General features: G+C 44.6%; 3 protein-coding genes across 3 annotated transcripts in view; all 3 read right to left on the bottom strand.

Moving 5' to 3' along the window:
• Positions 1 to 196: 196 nt before the first annotated feature.
• On the bottom strand, positions 197 to 8155 carry LOC311359679 (uncharacterized protein; the record flags this gene model as incomplete). Its single annotated transcript, XM_084479737.1, has 10 exons — positions 8117 to 8155; positions 3847 to 4010; positions 3599 to 3724; positions 3091 to 3183; positions 2144 to 2225; positions 1522 to 1688; positions 1353 to 1381; positions 1196 to 1241; positions 477 to 901; positions 197 to 319 (listed from the first exon to the last, which is right to left on the bottom strand). The coding sequence occupies exons 2-10, from the start codon at positions 3977 to 3979 to the stop codon at positions 197 to 199; spliced, it is 1224 nt and encodes a 407-aa protein (XP_084335863.1). The 5' UTR covers positions 3980 to 4010; positions 8117 to 8155.
• A 2136-nt stretch (positions 8156 to 10291) lies between these two features.
• LOC311359905 (tumor necrosis factor receptor superfamily member 5-like) lies at positions 10292 to 18558 on the bottom strand. The gene is made up of 7 exons (XM_084479941.1): positions 18513 to 18558; positions 16883 to 17167; positions 16646 to 16771; positions 16224 to 16379; positions 15951 to 16038; positions 15339 to 15493; positions 10292 to 10873 (listed from the first exon to the last, which is right to left on the bottom strand). The coding sequence occupies exons 2-7, from the start codon at positions 17025 to 17027 to the stop codon at positions 10680 to 10682; spliced, it is 864 nt and encodes a 287-aa protein (XP_084336067.1). The 5' UTR covers positions 17028 to 17167; positions 18513 to 18558; the 3' UTR covers positions 10292 to 10679.
• The window catches only part of LOC311359678 (tumor necrosis factor receptor superfamily member 14-like), a gene marked incomplete at its 3' end in the record, with an annotated part of 13954 nt that continues 11968 nt past the window's right edge, over positions 18048 to 20033 (bottom strand). Inside the window, exon 11 of the mRNA XM_084479736.1 lies at positions 18048 to 18055. Coding sequence (XP_084335862.1) covers positions 18048 to 18055 — 8 coding nt within the window. The remainder of the gene's footprint in view (positions 18056 to 20033) is intronic.

Genomic DNA, 20033 nt, shown 5'->3' with positions numbered 1-20033 from the left:
TATCTATGGGTCTGCGCCCGTTAGTTAAGCCCTTTGGAAGGTTCTAGACTTATTGAGGTTTGCTCTTTGTTGGCTATGGCTTTATCTGATTCTCACATCACCGGGATCACCTGCAGACTCTGATTAGTGTGAGAAAATGTTGCTTCCTCACAGGTCTGGACCAAACTCAATGTCTTGAGGTCCAGCACTAGACCGGCTAACCCTGACTGAGGGGGGTGGACTGGGAGAGGAGACCCAGACTGAGGGGGGTGGACTGGGAGAGGAGACCCAGACTGAGGGGGGTGGACTGGGAGAGGAGACCCAGACTGAGGGGGGTGGACTGGGAGGGGGAGGGGGGCACCAGACTGAGGGGGGTGGACTGGGAGAGGGAGGGGGGACCCAGACTGAGGGGGGTGGACTGGGAGGGGGAGGGGGGCACCAGACTGAGGGGGGTGGACTGGGAGGGGGAGGGGGGCACCAGACTGAGGGGGGTGGACTGGGAGGGGGAGGGTGGACCCAGACTGAGGGGGGTGGACTGGGAGAGGAGACCCAGACTGAGGGGGGTGGACTGGGAGAGGGAGGGGGGACCCAGACTGAGGGGGGTGGACTGGGAGGGGGAGGGGGGCACCAGACTGAGGGGGGTGGACTGGGAGAGGAGACCCAGACTGAGGGGGGTGGACTGGGAGGGGGAGGGGGGCACCAGACTGAGGGGGGTGGACTGGGAGGGGGAGGGTGGACCCAGACTGAGAGGGGTGGACTTTGACTGACACAGATCCATTATGTGTGGGTCTTGAGGTTGGGGCCGGACCCAGACTCTGGTAATCATCTTGATCATCCATAGTTGCATCAGGGATAGATATGATATCTTCTTGTTGGTCCCTGGTTGGTGCAGGAGAGTCACTGGACATTAGTGGTGACGTCACTGGAAGAGAATGCAGCAGAGAGTCAGGACACACAGCCAGCCTCCACATGCAGCAACACTCTTTTGGTAATGTCTGTTTTTCTGCACCTTCTGCAAACAATTGTGACTTATTTCCCTCACTCTCAACACTTCCATCCTCCTCTACCACATCTTCTTGCTCACTATCTGAGCTGAAGGGTGGAGCAGCTCTGCAGCTGGTTATTTTCAGGTGGTGATGAGGACACATTATGTGTATTATGTATTATTTCACATTATTATGTATTATTTCAATACACCCACACACCCACACCCAACCTGTTGGAAGGCAGTCTTGGCTCAGCTCCTTGCTCGATTTTTCCATCTAAATAAAATATGATCAAATAATTGACACGGTGCGTCATGTAATAAATATCACACAGTATAAGTTCACACATATTGTTGTATTCTGTGTCAACCCAGTAATAACACATACCTCTGATTTCAGAGTTGACGACCTCGATTCTATAGTGATAAACATAGCAAACATGTCACAACAGCAGTCACTATCATTTAGCAAAACCATGATAAATGTTAGTTTAATGAAACATGATGCATTTTAGTTGAGTATCACATGATGCATGTTAGTTTAATGTATCACTTACCTGTACATTTCTTCATCAGAATAATGGCTATGATTATTAAAGCCATTACCAGTATGACTCCTGATATTACTCCTGCCACACGTCCTCTCTCTGAACCATGTTCTCCACATTCAGAATCAGTTGAATTAGTTCCTGGTTTCATCAGTTTCAGTCCCACAGATTCACATCTGAAATGAGAAGGACCAGACAACAGGTTAAGTTTCAGGGTGTGTCTTGTATATCAGGGTATTAGACGCTCCTGGTCCAAAGGTACTGGGTTCAATCCCCAATGTCCACAACCTCCCTGTAGGCCTTCAGGTAGGTTCTTGTTCTTGAGCTAGATGGCTGACCCCTACCTGCTCCTAATGACCTGTATCTGCCTATATTAGAAATTACTGAAGGGCACTTTGGATGAAACGAAAATACAAAATCATGTTTGATTATCAAGTTATTATGATACTTTTGTCGTTTATTTTATTACCATTTTTCAGATTAGATGGTAAGCAAGTAAACTACAAAAACTACAAAACACGACGCTAATAATAAGACACACAAATACACATATGGTATATTTCCCAGGCCTGATGCTAAAAGTGCCATTAATTTTCTCTGTATTGATAAATAAAGTATAATATTCACTTACTTTGTGTGGTTCTGACAAGACGTGCCATTTGAGAATGTTCCATCAGTACAGTGAAGGCATTCTGTGTCTTTATCTGATGTTCCTGTATAAATATATTGATGTTTTATTAGAACACGCTCATTCTCAGATGTGGTGTGAACATTACATTTGTGTAAAACATGGCGAGGTTAAATAATGCAACTACCTTCACCACATTTGTTTAGCGCAAGCTCCAAGAAGGAAGAAGAAAACAGAATTGTATTTCAAAGGTGTTTCTATCTCTCGACTCATTGCCAGACTGTTGTAGATGATCATGGACACTAATGGCGCATTTCCACCGGAGGGTGAGGGTCGGTTCAGTCTGCAAAAGTCAGGCACGGTCGCGTTTCCAACGCCAAAAGTGGGCATGACCCGGACTGAGCCGTATTGAGCTGTACTCGTCTCACAGTACTACTCCGTTGAGGTACTGAAACGCCTGAAAGGGTCCCGGCAAGTTTGAGCTACACACGCCATCCGTTGATTGGTCGATTGAAGAAAAGAAGAAATTATTATTGAAGAAAATGTCGCGCAAAAGTTTGCCGTCCTTCTTGGACGTCCTACATTGTTGCTTGCTCTTTGTTCATTGTGCGCGTTCTTCTTTTTCCTTGGATTTATTAGCAGGCTACACTGTGTCGGGCTGCTATGAGGTCACGATGCTTACATAGCTGCCGTGGCTATTACCGTCCGGCTTAAACCCCGCCCTACCATAAGGGTACTGGCGGCGGTGGAAACGCGAGCCGTAACTGAGCTGGGCTATACCACACCCTCACTACTGGGCTGAGGCGTGCTGGGTCCGAAGCGTACCCGCCAGTGGAAATGCGCCATCACACACACACACACACACACACACACACACACACACACACCTCTTTGACTGATGTATTGACCAGGACTGCAAACTGTGTGTCTCTGAGCAGCCCTACATCCACCTCTGTTAGAGTCACTACAGAAGAATCCATCCAGGGTCTCACACAGAGCATCTGATGTTGATGTACACGACTTCTTCACCTTTAGACCAAGACCTGTCAATCACAAGAGTTACAGAGGAACCTGAGACAACCTGAGAGTACACAACTTCTGATATAAACATGAACAACACAACTTCTGATATCAACATGAACAACACAACTTCTGATAAAAACATGAACAACACAACTTCTGATATAAACATGAACAACACAACTTCTGATATAAACATGAACAACACAACTTCTGATATAAACATGAACAACACAACTTCTGATATAAACATGATCAACACAACTTCTGATATAAACATGAACAACACAACTTCTGATATCAACATGAACAACACAACTTCTGATATAAACATGAACAACACAACTTCTGATATAAACATAGACAACACAACATTCTCATCAACACAACATTTTGCATGGGGGGCATTTCCATTAAATTCCATTAAAACAGACGTACCTGCGTCACACTTTGTACAGGAGGAGCATTGCTTCTGTTCATTACGGCCTGCTTGGAAAGTACCATTGGGGCACCATGAGCACTGTGTAATGCGATTATCTGTGCAGTCCTCTTCAACACGCTTTCCTGTTGAAAAGGAAAAGTGGAATATGTAATTCGGCTTTGTTTCATATGAATGAATTTGTATTTCTTCAATTAGATTGTTTTGATTCATATATTTAACAACAGTTCAGAAATGTGGTTCTTACCAGGAGGGCATGAAGGGCAGCATTCAAATCCTGCTCTGTAGTCATCCTTGAGACAAGGTCCGTATGCATGATAGCCAGCTAAACCAAAGAGACCTAAACATGTCCTGAACATGAGGGTCTCCATTCTGGGCATTTAGACTTTGTCTCCTCAAATTCCGAAATATCTGTGGAGAGATCAAATAAAAATATATACAACAGTTAATAAAGAAAAAAACGTACTAACTCGTTTTAAAAACACATTGCTCCCGTCTGGTCGGGGCGCACAGAGGTGTAGCCCCGTCTGGTTAAAGGACAATTCCGGTATTTTGAACGTCGAGCCTTTCTGGGCCCCGTTTCCCGATAACGATGGATCCACGCTCGTACAATCCTTTTTACGATGGATCTTACGATGCATCGCTTTTTTGCAAGCGTTTCCCGAAACTCCTCTTAACATGAACGCGTGTGCACTGCTCTTACGACCGTAGGATTGTAGCTGTCTACTGACACGGTGCTGAAATGGGCTCGGTAGGAGGGCGAGACGCAGGAATGTTGTTGGATTAAACTATATTTTGTGGCAGCAAAAAAATATCTCCCCATCAAGGTCAACAGCAGAGTAGCCTACGAAAAGAATAGATTAATATGAATGCTACAAATATTAAAACACAATTGATTAGGTCTAGGCCGACATATATCAGTCCTAATCCCGAACGCCCCTGAAATAATTCCATATTACAAAAATAAAAAATAGCTGTCTGTGTGACAACTATAGCATTTATTTAAATGTGCTGATTTCTGAAACATGCTTTGTGCCGCAAAGAGGGCAGACTTTCTCTGATTCCGCAGAAGGTTTCATTCATTAAGTCAGTGATTGGCGTGCCGCGCACTCTCTAGAAACGTTGGTGTCAACATTAAAACTGCAACGTTCCATTCATTCATTATCATTCAAACGCAGAGGCATTGACACGGCTATTGCTAGGGATGATGAATCATGATTCTCAGTCACTGAGTCGGTCAGACTCGGCTCCTCCCTCGTTCTCGTTCAAACGAATCACGATTGTGCAATGGTGCAAACAGTTAATGTTGTGTTGATTGATGACCAAGTTCCTTTTAGCTGAGGAGTGCTTCATGTTCAGAATCGGGATGTTGTTGCCCGGCTGACTCTCGTGACTTCTCAGTCCTCGAGTCTTCACCGCTAAACACAGTCAGTGAACGGCGACTCGCGAGTCAGCGACTAGTGGGTGGAGCTGGGAGTCGAGTCTCGGAGAACGAACGAGACGTACAACGGCGAACGAGAGAGGCGAATTAGTTCGGTTCGTTCGTTCGTTTTAAAGAGTCGTTCGTTCGAACTGATATACTGCTCGTATACTGATCATGACGTAAAAGTATTAAGTAGTATGCAGTACGCGAAAAATGTTTTCTTGCAGTATGCGACAGTTACCCGGATGATGTACTAATCGGTCAAAAAATTCTAGTATACATCCAGAGCTCACTACGTCGGATACTGTATCCCATAATGCAACGCCGCACCGCTGAACATTTTAAATAATGGCGGACAATGCGAGCGGCGAATACAAATACAAATACATAAATGTATAATTAGTTGTAATTAGTTGTTTATTTTGATGTGATAAGCTTTCGTATGTTTTTGTAATCGTGTTTTTCATTGTTAACAGAACAAATGGTTCAACCGTTTATAGTTATAACCGAATTTTTTGGTCATGTGACTGTGTAGTACACTGCATGATACTTGTCATACTTGCATACTATACTGCATACTAGGGCGGGGAGTAGTATGTAGTGCACAGTATATACTGTGTCAGTATGCAGTATGTAGTATGTAGTATAGCATTTCAGAAACAGCCAAAGACAAGAGCGCATGCACGCTTCATGAGGTCAATGGTTGTTCCGGTGTTTTGGAAGAGCTGGTAAGTCCCGCCCCTTCCGCTAAACCCCAGTGGACCTCTAGGTTGAAAAATCGTTAATGCAAGTGAATGTGAGAAAATAATTATTTTCTGGTCCCGTTTGAATTGTGCCATGAATGTCAACATATGTTGTCTGTGAATTTGTAATATAATTTTTCATGTTAAGAGTTTGACAGTATATTGTATGATTATTCGGCTAGCAGTTGTGAAAAAGACGTAACGAGAAAGACTACATGTCGCATGTCACATGTTATGGGGTGACGTCACATAGGTGACATGTCGTCTTTCTCGTTATGTCTTTTTCAATCAGAATAAGGTCCATAATCGGGTTAAGGTTGTCCATGTAAACGCAGTCAGTGATTGGCGCGCTGCGCACTCTCTAGAAACTTTGGTGTCAACCAAAGTTATAAGGTAAACCACCTCTAGCCAGCGCTGGCTAGAGGTGGTTTACCTTATTCCGAATAAGTTAATGCGGTAACTGGGAGATTTTAACCCCGTTGCCAAGTACGATGTGGCCTGGCACCAGGCGAGTGAACAGTGCCAGGATTACCAGGAGAAGGATAACATCGTGTGAAATGCACGTGTGGAGAAGATATGTACGCCGCCGTGGGGAGAGGATATGCACGCCGTCGCCATAATATATATATATTTATTTATTTATTAATTTTTGGTCATGGTCCAGACAATGTTGTGGTTAAGGTAATTGACTGTCACGCGAGAGACTGGGGTTCGATTCCCAGTCTATATATATTTTTTTCTTTTTTATTATTATTATTTTTTTCTGGTGTTAATATATGGGGTGCCGTTTGTAAAAATTCGGTTACAATTTTTTAGCTGATACATTTTCAACATTTAGCTCACTTTCGTCATATTTAGCGCATTTTCCTCACATTTGAGACAGAAATTCATGTAAAACAATGTTTTACATTGAATAACATTCAATGTTCAAATGTAAAAAATCCAATCCAAATTATATATAAATGTTATATCTAAATGTAAATGTTAAATCTAAATGTAAATGTTACATTTATATCTAAATGTTAAATCTAAATCTAAATGTTAAATCTAAATGTTAAATCTAAATCTAAATGTTAAATCTAAATGTTAAATCTAAATCTAAATGTTAAATCTAAATGTTAAATCTATATCTAAATGTTAAATGTTAAATCTAAATCTAAATGTTAAATGTTAAATCTAAATGTTAAATCGAAATGGGTCGCCAAGTGTAAAGATAAATGTTTAGAAAATATTCAAATCCCCAAGGAAACCACGCCCACTGCAGTGGCTTCAAATCGCTTCGGCAACGATCGCACGGCCCCGCCCCCCTCCCCCGGACTTGTGGTGAAAGGCAGGCGGGCATGGCCGGTTCTCTAGAGTCCTAGACATCGAACGGACCGGGGGAGCAACACCCTGGAGTGCAGCCCGTACAGCTGCAATAACCGCCCGTTCGATGTCTAGGACTCGAAACTGGTCTAGGTCTCTCGTCTGCAGTCCCAATCAATCCCATACAAATTTCCACACGTTCTGACGGCGGCGTAGGGTTAGACTGCTCCTTCGCCTCTTCCTGGTTATCCTTAGGTTTGGCACTCTGCACTCGCCATAGGCGCGCGCACAGTGCACCCGACATCCGCGCGCAAGTCAGCGTACAACACTAGCGGCCATATTTTCCGAAACACCGGACGGGTCTACAGTTTTAGAAAACGGGCACGACGCGGAGGGGAAAACTGGTATCGATCCTATCGACGCTAGAGTCGATCTTCAAATACAACACCTCTAGCTCTGGCTAACACACTAGCCGTAGGCTAACAGCTAGCTCTGGCTAACACACTAGCCGTAGGCTAACAGCTAGCTCTGGCTAACACACTAGCCGTAGGCTAACAGCTAGCTCTGGCTAACACACTAGCCGTAGGCTAACAGCTAGCGTCATTTTGAAGCTAGTGTTAAAATCTCCCAGTTACCGCATTAACTTATTCGGAATAAGGTAAACCACCTCTAGCCAGCGCTGGCTAGAGGTGGTTTACCTTATTCCGAATAAGTTAATGCGGTTTACCTTATAACTTTGGTTGACACCAAAGTTTATAGAGAGTACGCAGCGCGTCAATCACTATTTAAAGGGCTCTCTGTGTATGATCTCGTAACAGCTAGCTCTGGAAGAAGAAGGCAACACTGACATTTACGGTGCGCACCGTACTCAAGTACAGAAATTCCGTACACTTCGGAGAGGTGTGCAGCTTTTACTAGTGAGTGCGCCCGAATGTGGTGCGGAGCAGAGGTCTGCATGTTAACAACAATCCAAAGTAACTCCCCAACAGGGACATGTTCTACATTGTAGTAATAGTCCATCCTTTATCATCATTAACGTTACATACCTAATGGGCTTTTGGGGATATGCCGGTGATCCGTACGCATCCGAGGTGAAATACACGTTTAAGCACACAAACTATTTTTGGTCTGTCTATGTTAGGGGGGATGAGAGAATAGATCCATCTGTTGCGTTGCATGTCAACCTCACAGGTCTGAATGAATGGCGATATTGCAAAGAATCATTGCCGCCCCCTCCGTCTTCTAAGACATAACAATCAACCAATGGACGAGACGTAATGAGGCCCGATTCAGGTCGACCTATCCATCTACACGAGATCATACACAGAGAGCCCTTTAAATTGTATACTCAAAGTCCTTCTAGGCAAGTCCTCTCACTCGCGGCCATCTTGGCCACGCCTTTCGGGCAGCTATTTGGTCTAAACAATCTCCATTTTCCGAGATCTAAGGGGCATAAAAAACACATGTTTTAAATCACGATGAAAAACAGACTAAAATCGCTGAAAGGGTTTGGTGGTTTTGTATTAAATTAACGTTTTAAAAGCCAAGGTAATCTTACAGGTAATCTTGGACTGCGCATGCGCAATGCTTCACGACACAGTTTTCATTTACGGCATAACAACACCGGCACTGCACTGACAGCAAGTTAGCTTTAAAAGTTAGCTTTTGCTGCCGAGCCAACAAGATAACAGGTAGTCGAAGTTTTCCAGTCGATGCTGCTTGTGCCGCTCCAGCTGCTGGTTCTTCCCTCCTGATTGAAAATAATAAGTGTCGCAAAAAGCGTGACCGCGTATGACCTGCAAAATGATTGGAGCAACGGCACCGGAAGAGGCGGGACATGTGCAAACAACTGCCATCTTGGCGTTACGAAGTTTCCCCATGCATTTCAATGGGTGATTTTTTCAGTGATGTGTCTCCTCCTTCTATAGTGTTTCTTCTCTGGTATACTCGCCAAGCAGCGTCAAAATGATGCTCTTTTGGAACACTGTGACGTGTTGGATGACTAACCGTACTGGTATTTTTTTAGAAGCACATCAGCAGATAACAGTAACAATAACTGGAAACTATTTCCTGCAGCAAATGCGTTGAGTGCTGTAGTGCAAAGTGAGGTTGAAAATATGTTTTAATAAAGCCAATAGTTTAAGACGTAAAGAAATGTTAAACGACTTTAATCAAGTGAAGGGATTTGAACAGAGTTCAAAAGTCAAAATGGAGTAAACAATGTAAACATGCCCACCATTTAAAAAAAATGTAAATGGTTGGAAACAAAGTGACAAAAAAAAATGCAGAAATGTAAAATGAATTGAACTGAAGAATCTGAAAGATCAAATGTATTGCTCTGCACTGCTGAAAATCTGAAAGGTCAAATGTATTCCAGTGCACTGCTGAAAAACCTGGAAGCTGAAATCGAAAATTGACTGACGCTGAATTGCATTACCTGAAGAAGCATAGTGCTGAAATACATTGTTAAAAAAGCTGGAAGCTAAACTGTAATACTGTCAAAGCTGGAAGAAAGTAGTAGTAGTTGTACTAGCTGTAGTAGTAGTAGTAGTAGCTGAAGTAATAGTGGTACTAGCTGCACAAACGATAGGCCATATGAAAGGTATGATATTGATTGATGTTTTTAGAAAGAATTGTAATAATCCCGCCAGTTTTTTTTTTTTTTTAAACCAGCCGAAATTGTATGTACGCCTAATGCTCATTTTTCCAGCCTAACATGATTCAAACGCAGAGTGGGGGATCCCTCCTTCCAGGGACGGTTAGGAGTGCAATGGGTGCCACAATTGACACACATAATACAGGCAAGACATTAAAATTGATGATGGGGTGCGCCGTGTTCTTTAGAAAATCGCAGAGTCGCGATCGCTTTTAACTCACTTTATTTGTTAAAGGTCCGGTATGTTATCTACGAAGCAAAAGGAGGGGAATTGTATAAGCACGCGTGGAAATACGCTTAGTAAGGCATCTGATAAATGCTTTACCTGGAGTGTTCTGGACTAGAATATGTGTAACGGATGCCAACTAGCCTGGGCTAGCTGGCGGTAGTAGGCCCTACATTGTAAATCCTCACACCCCTAGCCTTAAGAACGCTTCTAGCCGCTGAGTTAGAAGCCTGGGCTTTTAGCTCAGTGGTTAGAGCGTTAGAGCGGTCGAACCGGCCTCTGCTACATGCTTTAATGCTGGAATACGCTACAACTCCCTCCTCGGTGGTGAATGGTCATCACAGATGACCATTCTACAAGCCATATAAAAGTAGAAAACATGTATAAAAATATAAAGCGAATATATAAAGCGAATATACAACACCACCAACCGACAAGGAAAACTCCCGGCCCGATTCGGAGAAACTCAATTGTCGCGTCCACTAATCATGGGACGGTATTCACCTTGGTGGGTCACATGGAACAGAGTGAGCTACAATGCCGCACTGAAGTACAAAGCAGTAGACATACAATCATCAATAAATCAGTAGTCATAAAACAATGTCATTCAACCACCAATTATAGATTCAAAACGGCACACATATAGGATCAATCATAGAAAACACAACAAACACTCGGCATGAGTAACACAAAGTCGTACACTTTCAGCATGCATTGAAAGTTAACATCACAAAAACGGATCGTCTTCCTTATCATCTGTGACTAACACAGATCCATTAGGTTTGGGGCTTGAGGGCGGGGCTGGACCCAGACTCTGGTCACCATCATGATCATCCATAGTTGCATCAGGGATAGTTATGACATCTTCTTGTTGGTCCCTGGTTGGTGCAGGAGAGTCACTGGACATTAGTGGTGAAGTCACTGGAAGAGAAGGCAGCAGAGAGTCAGGACACACAGCCAGCCTCCAGATGCAGCAACACTCTTTTGGTAATGTCTGTTTTTTCTGCACCTTCTGCAAACAATTGTGTCTCTCTGATGATCAGTAAGCTTCTCTGGCAAAAGTTGTTCTGCAGTGCTCTCCCCTTGACCCCCCTTCCTCTTCTGTCCTCTCTCTCCCTCTCCTCACCCCTAGAGTAGCCTTAATTTCCCTCACTCTCAACACCTCCATCCTCCTCTACTGCTCCTCTGGAGCAGCTCTGCAGCTAGTTATTCTCATGTGGAGATGAGGACACAACCAGACACACACAACATTTGACAACAACCAGACTCAATATGCACCCTACACAGCCAGACACAGGAGCAGAAGAGCAGTGGCAGTTCTAGGGGGGGGCCAGTGCCCCCGTAACTCTGAGTCCGGCCCCCCCTGTGGCCCCCCCAAACGAGCCGAGCCAACCCCACCCCCCGTCAACAATCGCGCCCGCAATAGCGCTCGTCCGCGATCCACCCACCGTGAACAATCGCGCCGCAACAGCGCTCGTCCGCGATCCAACCCCCCCCCCCCCCCCCGTCAACAATCGCGCCCTGGCCTGTAACCCTGCCAGCACTCTGGACACCGACCCCTCTCGAGCTGTGTTGTTGGAGATAAAAGTACAACATGTCGTCCCTATCATCTCGCACACCCCTCCTCGCTCTGCCAATAACATGTCCAAGGCTAGTCTATTCTGATAGGTCATTCAGGAGGTGGCATCTAATTGTCGTACATTTTATCTAGTCCGAATATCTCGGGGGCTGGCCTTTCCTATAACTCTTTCACGCTTTCTCTAGTACCACCACCTGATTCCTGGCTGTTCCAGGTCTGTCCTGTCACTTTGGTTTCATCCTTCCTCTGGATCCGTCCTTGGGGCAGTGGGATCCACCAAAAGGATCAGGAGTAGGCTCGCCAGCTTCAGCATCATCATGTGGCTGTTGGCTCCTGTTGGGGACCACAATGGAAATAAGTCTGTGACTTTTGTGTTTCAATCCTCAATTGTATTCTTATGTCTTTTCATGTGTGTGTAAGTGTGTGTCGATACAACAACAAAACAAATCAAAATCAAATCCTGGCTCGTCTGGTCGTCTCCGGGCGTCTCTGCATGTGGCTCCTCCTCACGCTCTGGAACCCGTCTTTCTATTGTTGGAACATAAACTCATGTACAGCAGTTAGTGGTCAAACATAGGCCCCCTTGTGGGGGCCTCGAATAATAGGCAAAGGCATGGGTCGACCGGTAAGCATTTCATGCGGGGTCAGACGCATCATTCTATTAGCTTGCATGTGATAACAGAGAACTGTGCATACGTGATTCGTTTGAGGATGAGAACGAGGGAGGAGCTGAGTCTGACCGACTCAGCTGAGAACCATGATTCACCGCTACAGGAAACGCGACTGAATGAACGAACGAACGAACAATTCTTCTTGGTGAACTGAACGACTCAAACTGACTCAAGCAAACAAATCATGAAATCCATCACTACTAAATAGTGCTGCTAGACCATGGTTTCTCAACAGGGGCGGTAGCGCCTGTTGAGAGGGGGGGGGGGCGCTGGGAATGTGAGAGGTTTTCTTTTCTTTTCTTTTTAGATTTCAAACTTTCAACTTTCTTTTTTTTTAGGCTACCTGAAATAAATAACATATTTTCATTGATGGGTTTCTAACCCCTCTACTGTCGCAGCTACTTGTAACTGTCTATGCTCAGTGTGACAGCGGTCATACAGAGCGGTTCGGTCCTGCACACGCCCGGACTCCCGTTACATCAGCTATCGTCATGATCTCGGGGGGGGGGGAACCACTGTGACTGAGGAGACTGGACTGGGAGGCGGGCACCAGACTGAGGGGGGTGGACTGGGAAAACACAACAAACACTCAGTATGAGTAACACAAAGTCGTACACTTTCAGCATGCATTGAAAGTTAACATCACAAAAAATAAGTAACTGAGTAAAATAAGTAAGAATACAATTTAAGATGCAAAATTCCCTTCAGTCATGCATGGCTTTGAATGGCACAGGTGATCTTCATGTATTGGTGCGCCGTATGTATGGGAGGTTTCGGACATTGCTGTAGTGGTCACTCCTGCTCCCATTGTGGTCATCAGTCCAATTATCAGTGTAGTGGTACAAAAACAGCACGCTACACACGCAACCAAACAATACTATGCAATGACAAACAAGACTTACATTGATTATATAATGATTCGGTATATCGATTATTGTAGCTACAGGTGCAATACATCACGGGGCCCCGGGGACTACGTTCTCCAGCCAGATCAGGTCGGGCCCCCCCTGGTGGACCCTTGTCCAAACCCACAGAGTCATACTCGATCCCCATGTAAGCCTGGACGGCACCTGGCGGTCCCAGGGCACCCACTGCCGTGGTGATCAGCCGATTCAGTAGCCCTCGTGCGCAGGGAATACAACAGCAACGATCACAACTAACACGGTTACTGACACTATTCCCGCGACGAGGACCACTTACCAAACATGTTCTCCATCCAACTAGAGAAAGGGCAATTAATGCCGGAGTTCTCTGCCAATTATAACCTGAGGGCCTGTAACCCTGCCAGCGCTCTGGACACCGACCCCTCTCGAGCTGTGTTGTTGGAGATAAAAGTACAACATGTCGTCCCTATCATCTCGCACACCCCTCCTCGCTCTGCCAATAACATGTCCAAGGCTAGTCTATTCTGATCATTCGGGTCATTCTGGAGGTGGCATTTAATTGTCGTACATTTTATCTAGTCCGAATATCTCGGGGGTTGGCCTTTCCTATAACTCTTTCACGCTTTCTCTAGTACCACCACCTGATTCCTGGCTGTTCCAGGTCTGTCCTGTCACTTTGGTTTCATCCTTCCTCTGGATCCGTCCTTGGGGCAGTGGGATCCACCAAAAGGATCAGGAGTAGGCTCGCCAGCTTCAGCATCATCATGTGGCTGTTGGCTCCTGTTGGGGACCACAATGGAAATAAGTCTGTGACTTTTGTGTTTCAATCCTCAATTGTATTCTTATGTCTTTTCATGTGTGTGTAAGTGTGTGTCGATACAACAACAAAACAAATCAAAATCAAATCCTGGCTCGGCTGGTCGGCTCCGGGCGTCTCTGCATCTGGCTCCTCCTCACGCTCTGGAACCCGTCTTTCTATTGTTGGAACATAAACTCATGTAGAGCAGTTAGTGGTCAAACATATTTTCTTAATTATATTTCTAATTGCTCTAATGGAGGTCCCTTGTGGGGGCCTCAAATAATAGGCGAAGGCATGGGTCGACCGGTAAGCATTTCATGCGGGGTCAGACGCATCATTCTATTAGCTTGCATGTGATAACAGAGAACTGTGCATACGTGATTCGTTTGAGGATGAGAACGAGGGAGGAGCTGAGTCTGACGACTCAGCTGAGAACCATGATTCACCGCTACAGAAAACACGACTGAATGAACGAACGAACGAACAATTCTTCTTGGTGAACTGAACGACTCAAACTGATTCAAGCAAACAAATCATGAAATCCATCACTACTTAATAGTGCTGCTAGACCATGGTTTCTCAACAGGGGCGGTAGCGCCCCCTGGGGGGGGCATTCGCACAACCTGGGGGGGGGGGGGGGGGGGGGGCGCTGGGAACGTGAGAGGTTTTGTTTTCTTTTTAGATTTCAAACTTTCAACTTTCTTTTTTTTTAGGCTACCTGAAATAGATAACATTTTCATTGATGGGTTTCTAACCCCTCTACCGTCTCAGCTACTTGTAACTGTCTATGCTCCGTGTGACAGCGGTCATACAGAGCGGTTCGGTCCTGCACACGCCCGGACTCCCGTTACATCAGCCATCGGTGCAGGAGTGTCACTGGACATTAGTGGTGAAGTCACTGGAAGAGAAGGCAGCAGAGAGTCAGGACATACAGCCAGCCTCCAGATGCAGCAACACTCTTTTGGTAATGTCTGTTTTTTCTGCACCTTCTGCAAACAATTGTGTCTCTCTGATGATCAGTAAGCTTCTCTGGCATAAGTTGTTCTGCAGTGCTCTCCCCTTGACCCCCCTTCCTCTTCTGTCCTCTCTCTCCCTCTCCTCACCCCTAGAGTAGCCTTAATTTCCCTCACTCTCAACACCTCCATCCTCCTCTACTGCTCCTCTGGAGCAGCTCTGCAGCTAGTTATTCTCATGTGGAGATGAGGACACAACCAGACACACACAACATTTGACAACAACCAGACTCAATATCCACCCTACACAGCCAGACACAGGAGCAGAAGAGCTATTGTATTGTATTTCAACACACACACACACACACTACCTGTTGGACGGCAGTCTTGGCTCAACTCCGCTGTGTTTCCATCTAAATAAAATATGATAAAATTATTTACATGAGGCATCATGTTAGTTAAATGTAACATGATACACGTTGGTTTAATGTATCACTTACCTCTTATTTTCTTCATCAGAATAATGGCTATGATTATTAAAGCCAGTACGACTCCTGATATTGCCACATGTCCTCGCTCTGAACCATGTTCTCCACAGTCAGAATCAGTTGAATTAGTTCCTGGTTTCATCAGTTTCAGTTTCACAGATTCACATCTGAAATGAGAAGAACCAGACAACAGGTTTAGTTTCAGGGTGCGTCTTGTATATCAGGATATTAGACAAGGTGTTTGTCTCCTGGTCCAAAGGTACTGGGTTCGATCCCCAATGTCCACAACCTTCCTGTAGGCCTTCAGGTAGGTTCTTGTTCTTGAGCTAGATGGCTGACCCCTACCTGCTCCTAATGACCTGTATCTGCCTGTATTCGAAATTACTGAAGGACACTTTGGATGAAACGAAAATACAAAATCATGTTTGATTATCAAGCTTTTATGATACTTTTGCCGTTTATTTTATTACCATTTTTCTGATTAAATGAAAAAATAAACTGCAAAACATAATGACTGCTAATAATAAGCCACACCAATACACATATGGTATATTTCCCAGGCCTGATGCTAAAAGTAACATTAATTTTCTCTGTATTGATAAATAAAGTATAACATTCACTTACTTTGTGTGGTTCTGACAAGAGGATGACGTGCCATTTGAGAATGTTCCCTCAGTACAGTGAAGGCACTCTGTGTCTTTATCGGCTGTTCCTGTAGGAATATAAATGTTGTGACAAAAATATGGATATTTACTTCTGCAATATAAAATATAGCAACCAAGCTGAAATTCTAAAAGTTGTTTGATGAATGCTGCAAGAAGGAACAAGGGAATAGAGAATTGTAATTAAAAGGAGTTCTGGGCTTAATTGATTCAGAAGATGAGTTTTGACACCAACCTCTTTGACCGATGTAATGACCAGGACTGCAAACCGTGTGTCTCTGAGCGGCCCTACATCCACCTCTGTTAGAGTCACTACAGAAGAATCCATCCAGGGTCTCACACAGAGCATCTGATGTTGATGTACACGACTTCTTCACCTTCAGACCCAGACCTGTCAATCACAACAGTTACAGAGGAACCTGAGAGAATGAGAAGGTCGTCTGAGGAAGTCTTTGATTAGAATAACTTGATAGGAAAAGAAGGAGTATTCAGTGCATTCAAGGGGAATCTAGGCATCTGTTACCCTCATTAATCTAAACTCATGTGTCTCATTCATGCCCTGTTACTCAGTAGTCATGGTCTTGTTTAAGGGGGAAAGGGTTTTAAATGACGTGTGTACATATCACTGAGCTAATAAGCTGAAAAGTGAAAATGTACCTGTATCACAATGTCTACATGAAAAGCATTGTTCACGCCCATTGTCACCATCTTGGAAAGTACCTCCTGTGCAAGATGCACATGATGTACTTGTTAATTCTGTGCAATGTTTTTTAACATGCATTCCTGTTGGACCGAAAACAATTGACTATGTTGAACAAACAAAAATACAAACTAAATAACATTCCAAATTAGAGATTTTTTAACAAGCTAATTAGTCAGGATATTGTCTCTTACCTGGTGGACAGGTTGGACAACAACCCTCTTCTGTACTGTATTCTGCTTGACGACAATTTGCTGATACAGTAGCATTGTCAATAAAATAAATATGAAATAAAAGTGAATATATCTTGAAAATGAATTCAACATTGAAAAATAACATTTTCCAATTTGTATTTGACAGGTCCTAAACCATTAAAATGTTTAACATATTTTGAGGGCAGCAAAGTTGGCTCCAATTAATTTATTAATTTATATGGCTTCCATATCATCATTGCCATGCATGTTGACGTTCTGAAATATCTGGGGAGAGATTTAAAAAAAGGCAGTTAATGAATGCAATATTTTACAAGAAATAAATCCGAATGAATGTGCGATGTGAATGAATTCATTGTTTTTTCAGCGTGACCAGGAGCCATCTAGTGGCCATATGGGATAGGGGATATTAGTCTCTTTGGGGAGACCAACTGAACGTGAAAACTCAATCGAAACGCATTTAAATGAGTTGCTGCACGCAATGCAGAACTAAACATAATGCATAATGATACATAATGAGTATAATGAGTTCTGAGTTGTCCCTAACCGCTCGGTGACACAATCTATTACATTTTTTGCCCATGCTCAAGCAGAGATGCATTGATCTTGACCCAGTGTTGAAGTCATTCAAAGATTTGATGATTTTATGTAAGCTTAATATTGTGGCGAGCAGCACGGGAAGGACGAGACGGCAGGTTTAGCTGTTGACCAAACCCACCCACACAGTCGCTACACGATACCATTCAAATAACTGTGTGAAGCAACATCCTTACACCAACGTGAGAAATACTATGTCAAATTTTTATGAAAAAACAACACCAAACATCGTCTCTCAAACTTGATGTTCCCTGGAGCCACAATGTTTTCGTATGTCAAATAATCTTTTTTTTCCCAACCAACTGTCGAGGTCTTCGTTGTTTCTGTTTCTCTTGTTTCTCTGTGAGCGAGTCAAAGCGAAAGTAAGAATGGCACCATACATGAATCACTCTTTTTATACAGACAGTATATATTTGACCATTTAATTTTGGAAATTTTAGGGGAAGCTGAGCTTCCTTTGCAGTCTTAGAGAAATCGCCACTGCTTTACAGCAATGTGTTTTAGGATAAACATAAATAGATCAGGTTAGGATTACAAGACGGTCGGTGCCTCAGTACGCTGCTCGGGAAATTAAAACCACTGAGGAAAGGGATTATGTAAACGTACTTTTAAAATAGTGTGAACAAAATCCATTATTAGTTCACTCATTTAACCTTCACTAAATGCATTGTTTAATACGTTTGAACCGTGGCTCCCGTCCGGTCATCCCCTTGCTGCTCGCCACAATATTATACCTTTTCCCCTCATCTTTTAAATATAATGCTCCAAAATATCATGTTTGATCTATCTTAGTATTTAAATGGAAAAATGATTAAACATTCATGAACTATTCACGTTGCGGTGTTCGTCCTCTTCTTCCTGTTTCATATACTCGAGCCTTCCTTTCATTTAACGGCATAATAACATTTGTTGTAACTGAAAATCCCCGATTGAAACACAAGCGAACTATTTTAATTTAACTAGAATATCAGATTCGATCTAATATAAGGACAGAGTTTAGTTTACTGTAGCCTACCTTGAACTTGAATTTGAAAATGATACCCGTTGGCGCCTCGTGGTGCATGCAGCCAATCAGCAGCCAGAATCATCATGATCATCATGATCATCTTCTTCTTCTATTTCTTGATAGATTACTATTTTTTAAGTATACCGCTACCAACTGTACAGGAGTGTGTAATACTGCACGTCGTAGAATCTATCTATACGTGTATTATTTCAAAATAAAATAAATAAATGAAAGAAAAAATAAAAAAAATAAAAATAATAATAATAATATTATTTTCATTATGTCAGTAGTACCACACCAATGTCTGCCAAAGAACAAAACAATATCCCTCTCTAACTATACAATGAACGACCACCGGGTACAAGACAGGGTAACGCCACTCCACACTAACCGGTGTAAAGTACGGCTCAAAGAGGGCAAGGGGTCGTGACATGACCTCCTTCCCAGAGCGGTAGTGCTAGCACTGAGGCTACACGACGAGCAGCCGTGGTCGACCTCCAGCGACACCGGTCTGTCTTCAGCGTTCACCTGGTTACCGATCGGGACGGGACGGCCCGCGGGAGAGAGGTCAGCACCCTGACCCAGTGCTGCCAGGAGAACAACCTCGCTCTCCACCTCGCTGAGACCAAGCAGCAGATCCTCGACCTACAGGAGGAGGAGAGAGTGGAGAGGAGAGAGGGGAGAGGAGAGAGGGGAGAGGGGAGAGGGGAGAGGGGAGAGGGGAGAGGGGAGAGGGGAGAGGGGAGAGGGGAGAGAGGGGAGAGGAGAGAGGAGAGAGAGGAGAGAGAGGAGAGAGAGGAGAGAGGAAAGGAGAGAGGGGAAAGGAGAGAGGAGAGGAAAGGAGAGAGGGGAGAAGAGAGAGGGGAGAGGAGAGGAGAGAGAGGGGAGAGGAGAGGAGAGAGAGGGGAGAGGAGAGAGGAGAGAGGAGAGATGAGAGAGGAGAGAGGAGAGAGGAGAGAGAGGAGAGAGGGGAGAGGAGAGAGGAGAGAGGAGAGAGGGGAGAGGAGAGGGGAGAGGAGAGAGGAGAGAGGAGAGAGGAGAGAGGGGAGAGGAGAGAGGAGAGAGGAGAGAGGAGAGGGGAAAGGAGAGAGGGGAAAGGAGAGAGGAGAGGAGAGAGGGGAGAGGAGAGGAGAGAGAGGGGAGAGGAGAGGAGAGAGGAGAGAGGAGAGGAGAGAGGAGAGAGGAGAGAGGAGAGAGAGGAGAGAGGGGAGAGGGGAGAGGGGAGAGGGGAGAGGGGAGAGAGGAGAGAGGAGAGAGGGGAGAGAGGGGAGAGGAGAGGAGAGGAGAGAGAGGGAGAGGAGAGAGGAGAGAGAGGAGAGGGGAGAGAGGAGAGGAGAGGAGAGAGGAGCGAGGAGAGAGAGGAGAGAGGAGAGAGGGGAGAGGGGAGAGAGGGGAGAGGAGAGGAGAGGAGAGAGAGGGGAGAGGAGAGGAGAGGAGAGAGGAGAGAGGGGAGAGGGGAGAGAGGAGAGAGGAGAGAGGGGAGGAGAGAGGAGAGAGGGGAGAGAGGGGAAAGGAGAGAGGAGAGAGGGG

This window comes from Micromesistius poutassou, assembly GCF_964030765.1.
Source record: "Micromesistius poutassou genome assembly, chromosome: 15".
In the NCBI taxonomy this organism is placed as follows: Eukaryota; Metazoa; Chordata; class Actinopteri; order Gadiformes; family Gadidae; genus Micromesistius; species Micromesistius poutassou.
The sequence above is the reverse complement of the archived record's forward strand: the minus strand, read 5'-3'. Positions and strand labels throughout refer to the sequence as shown.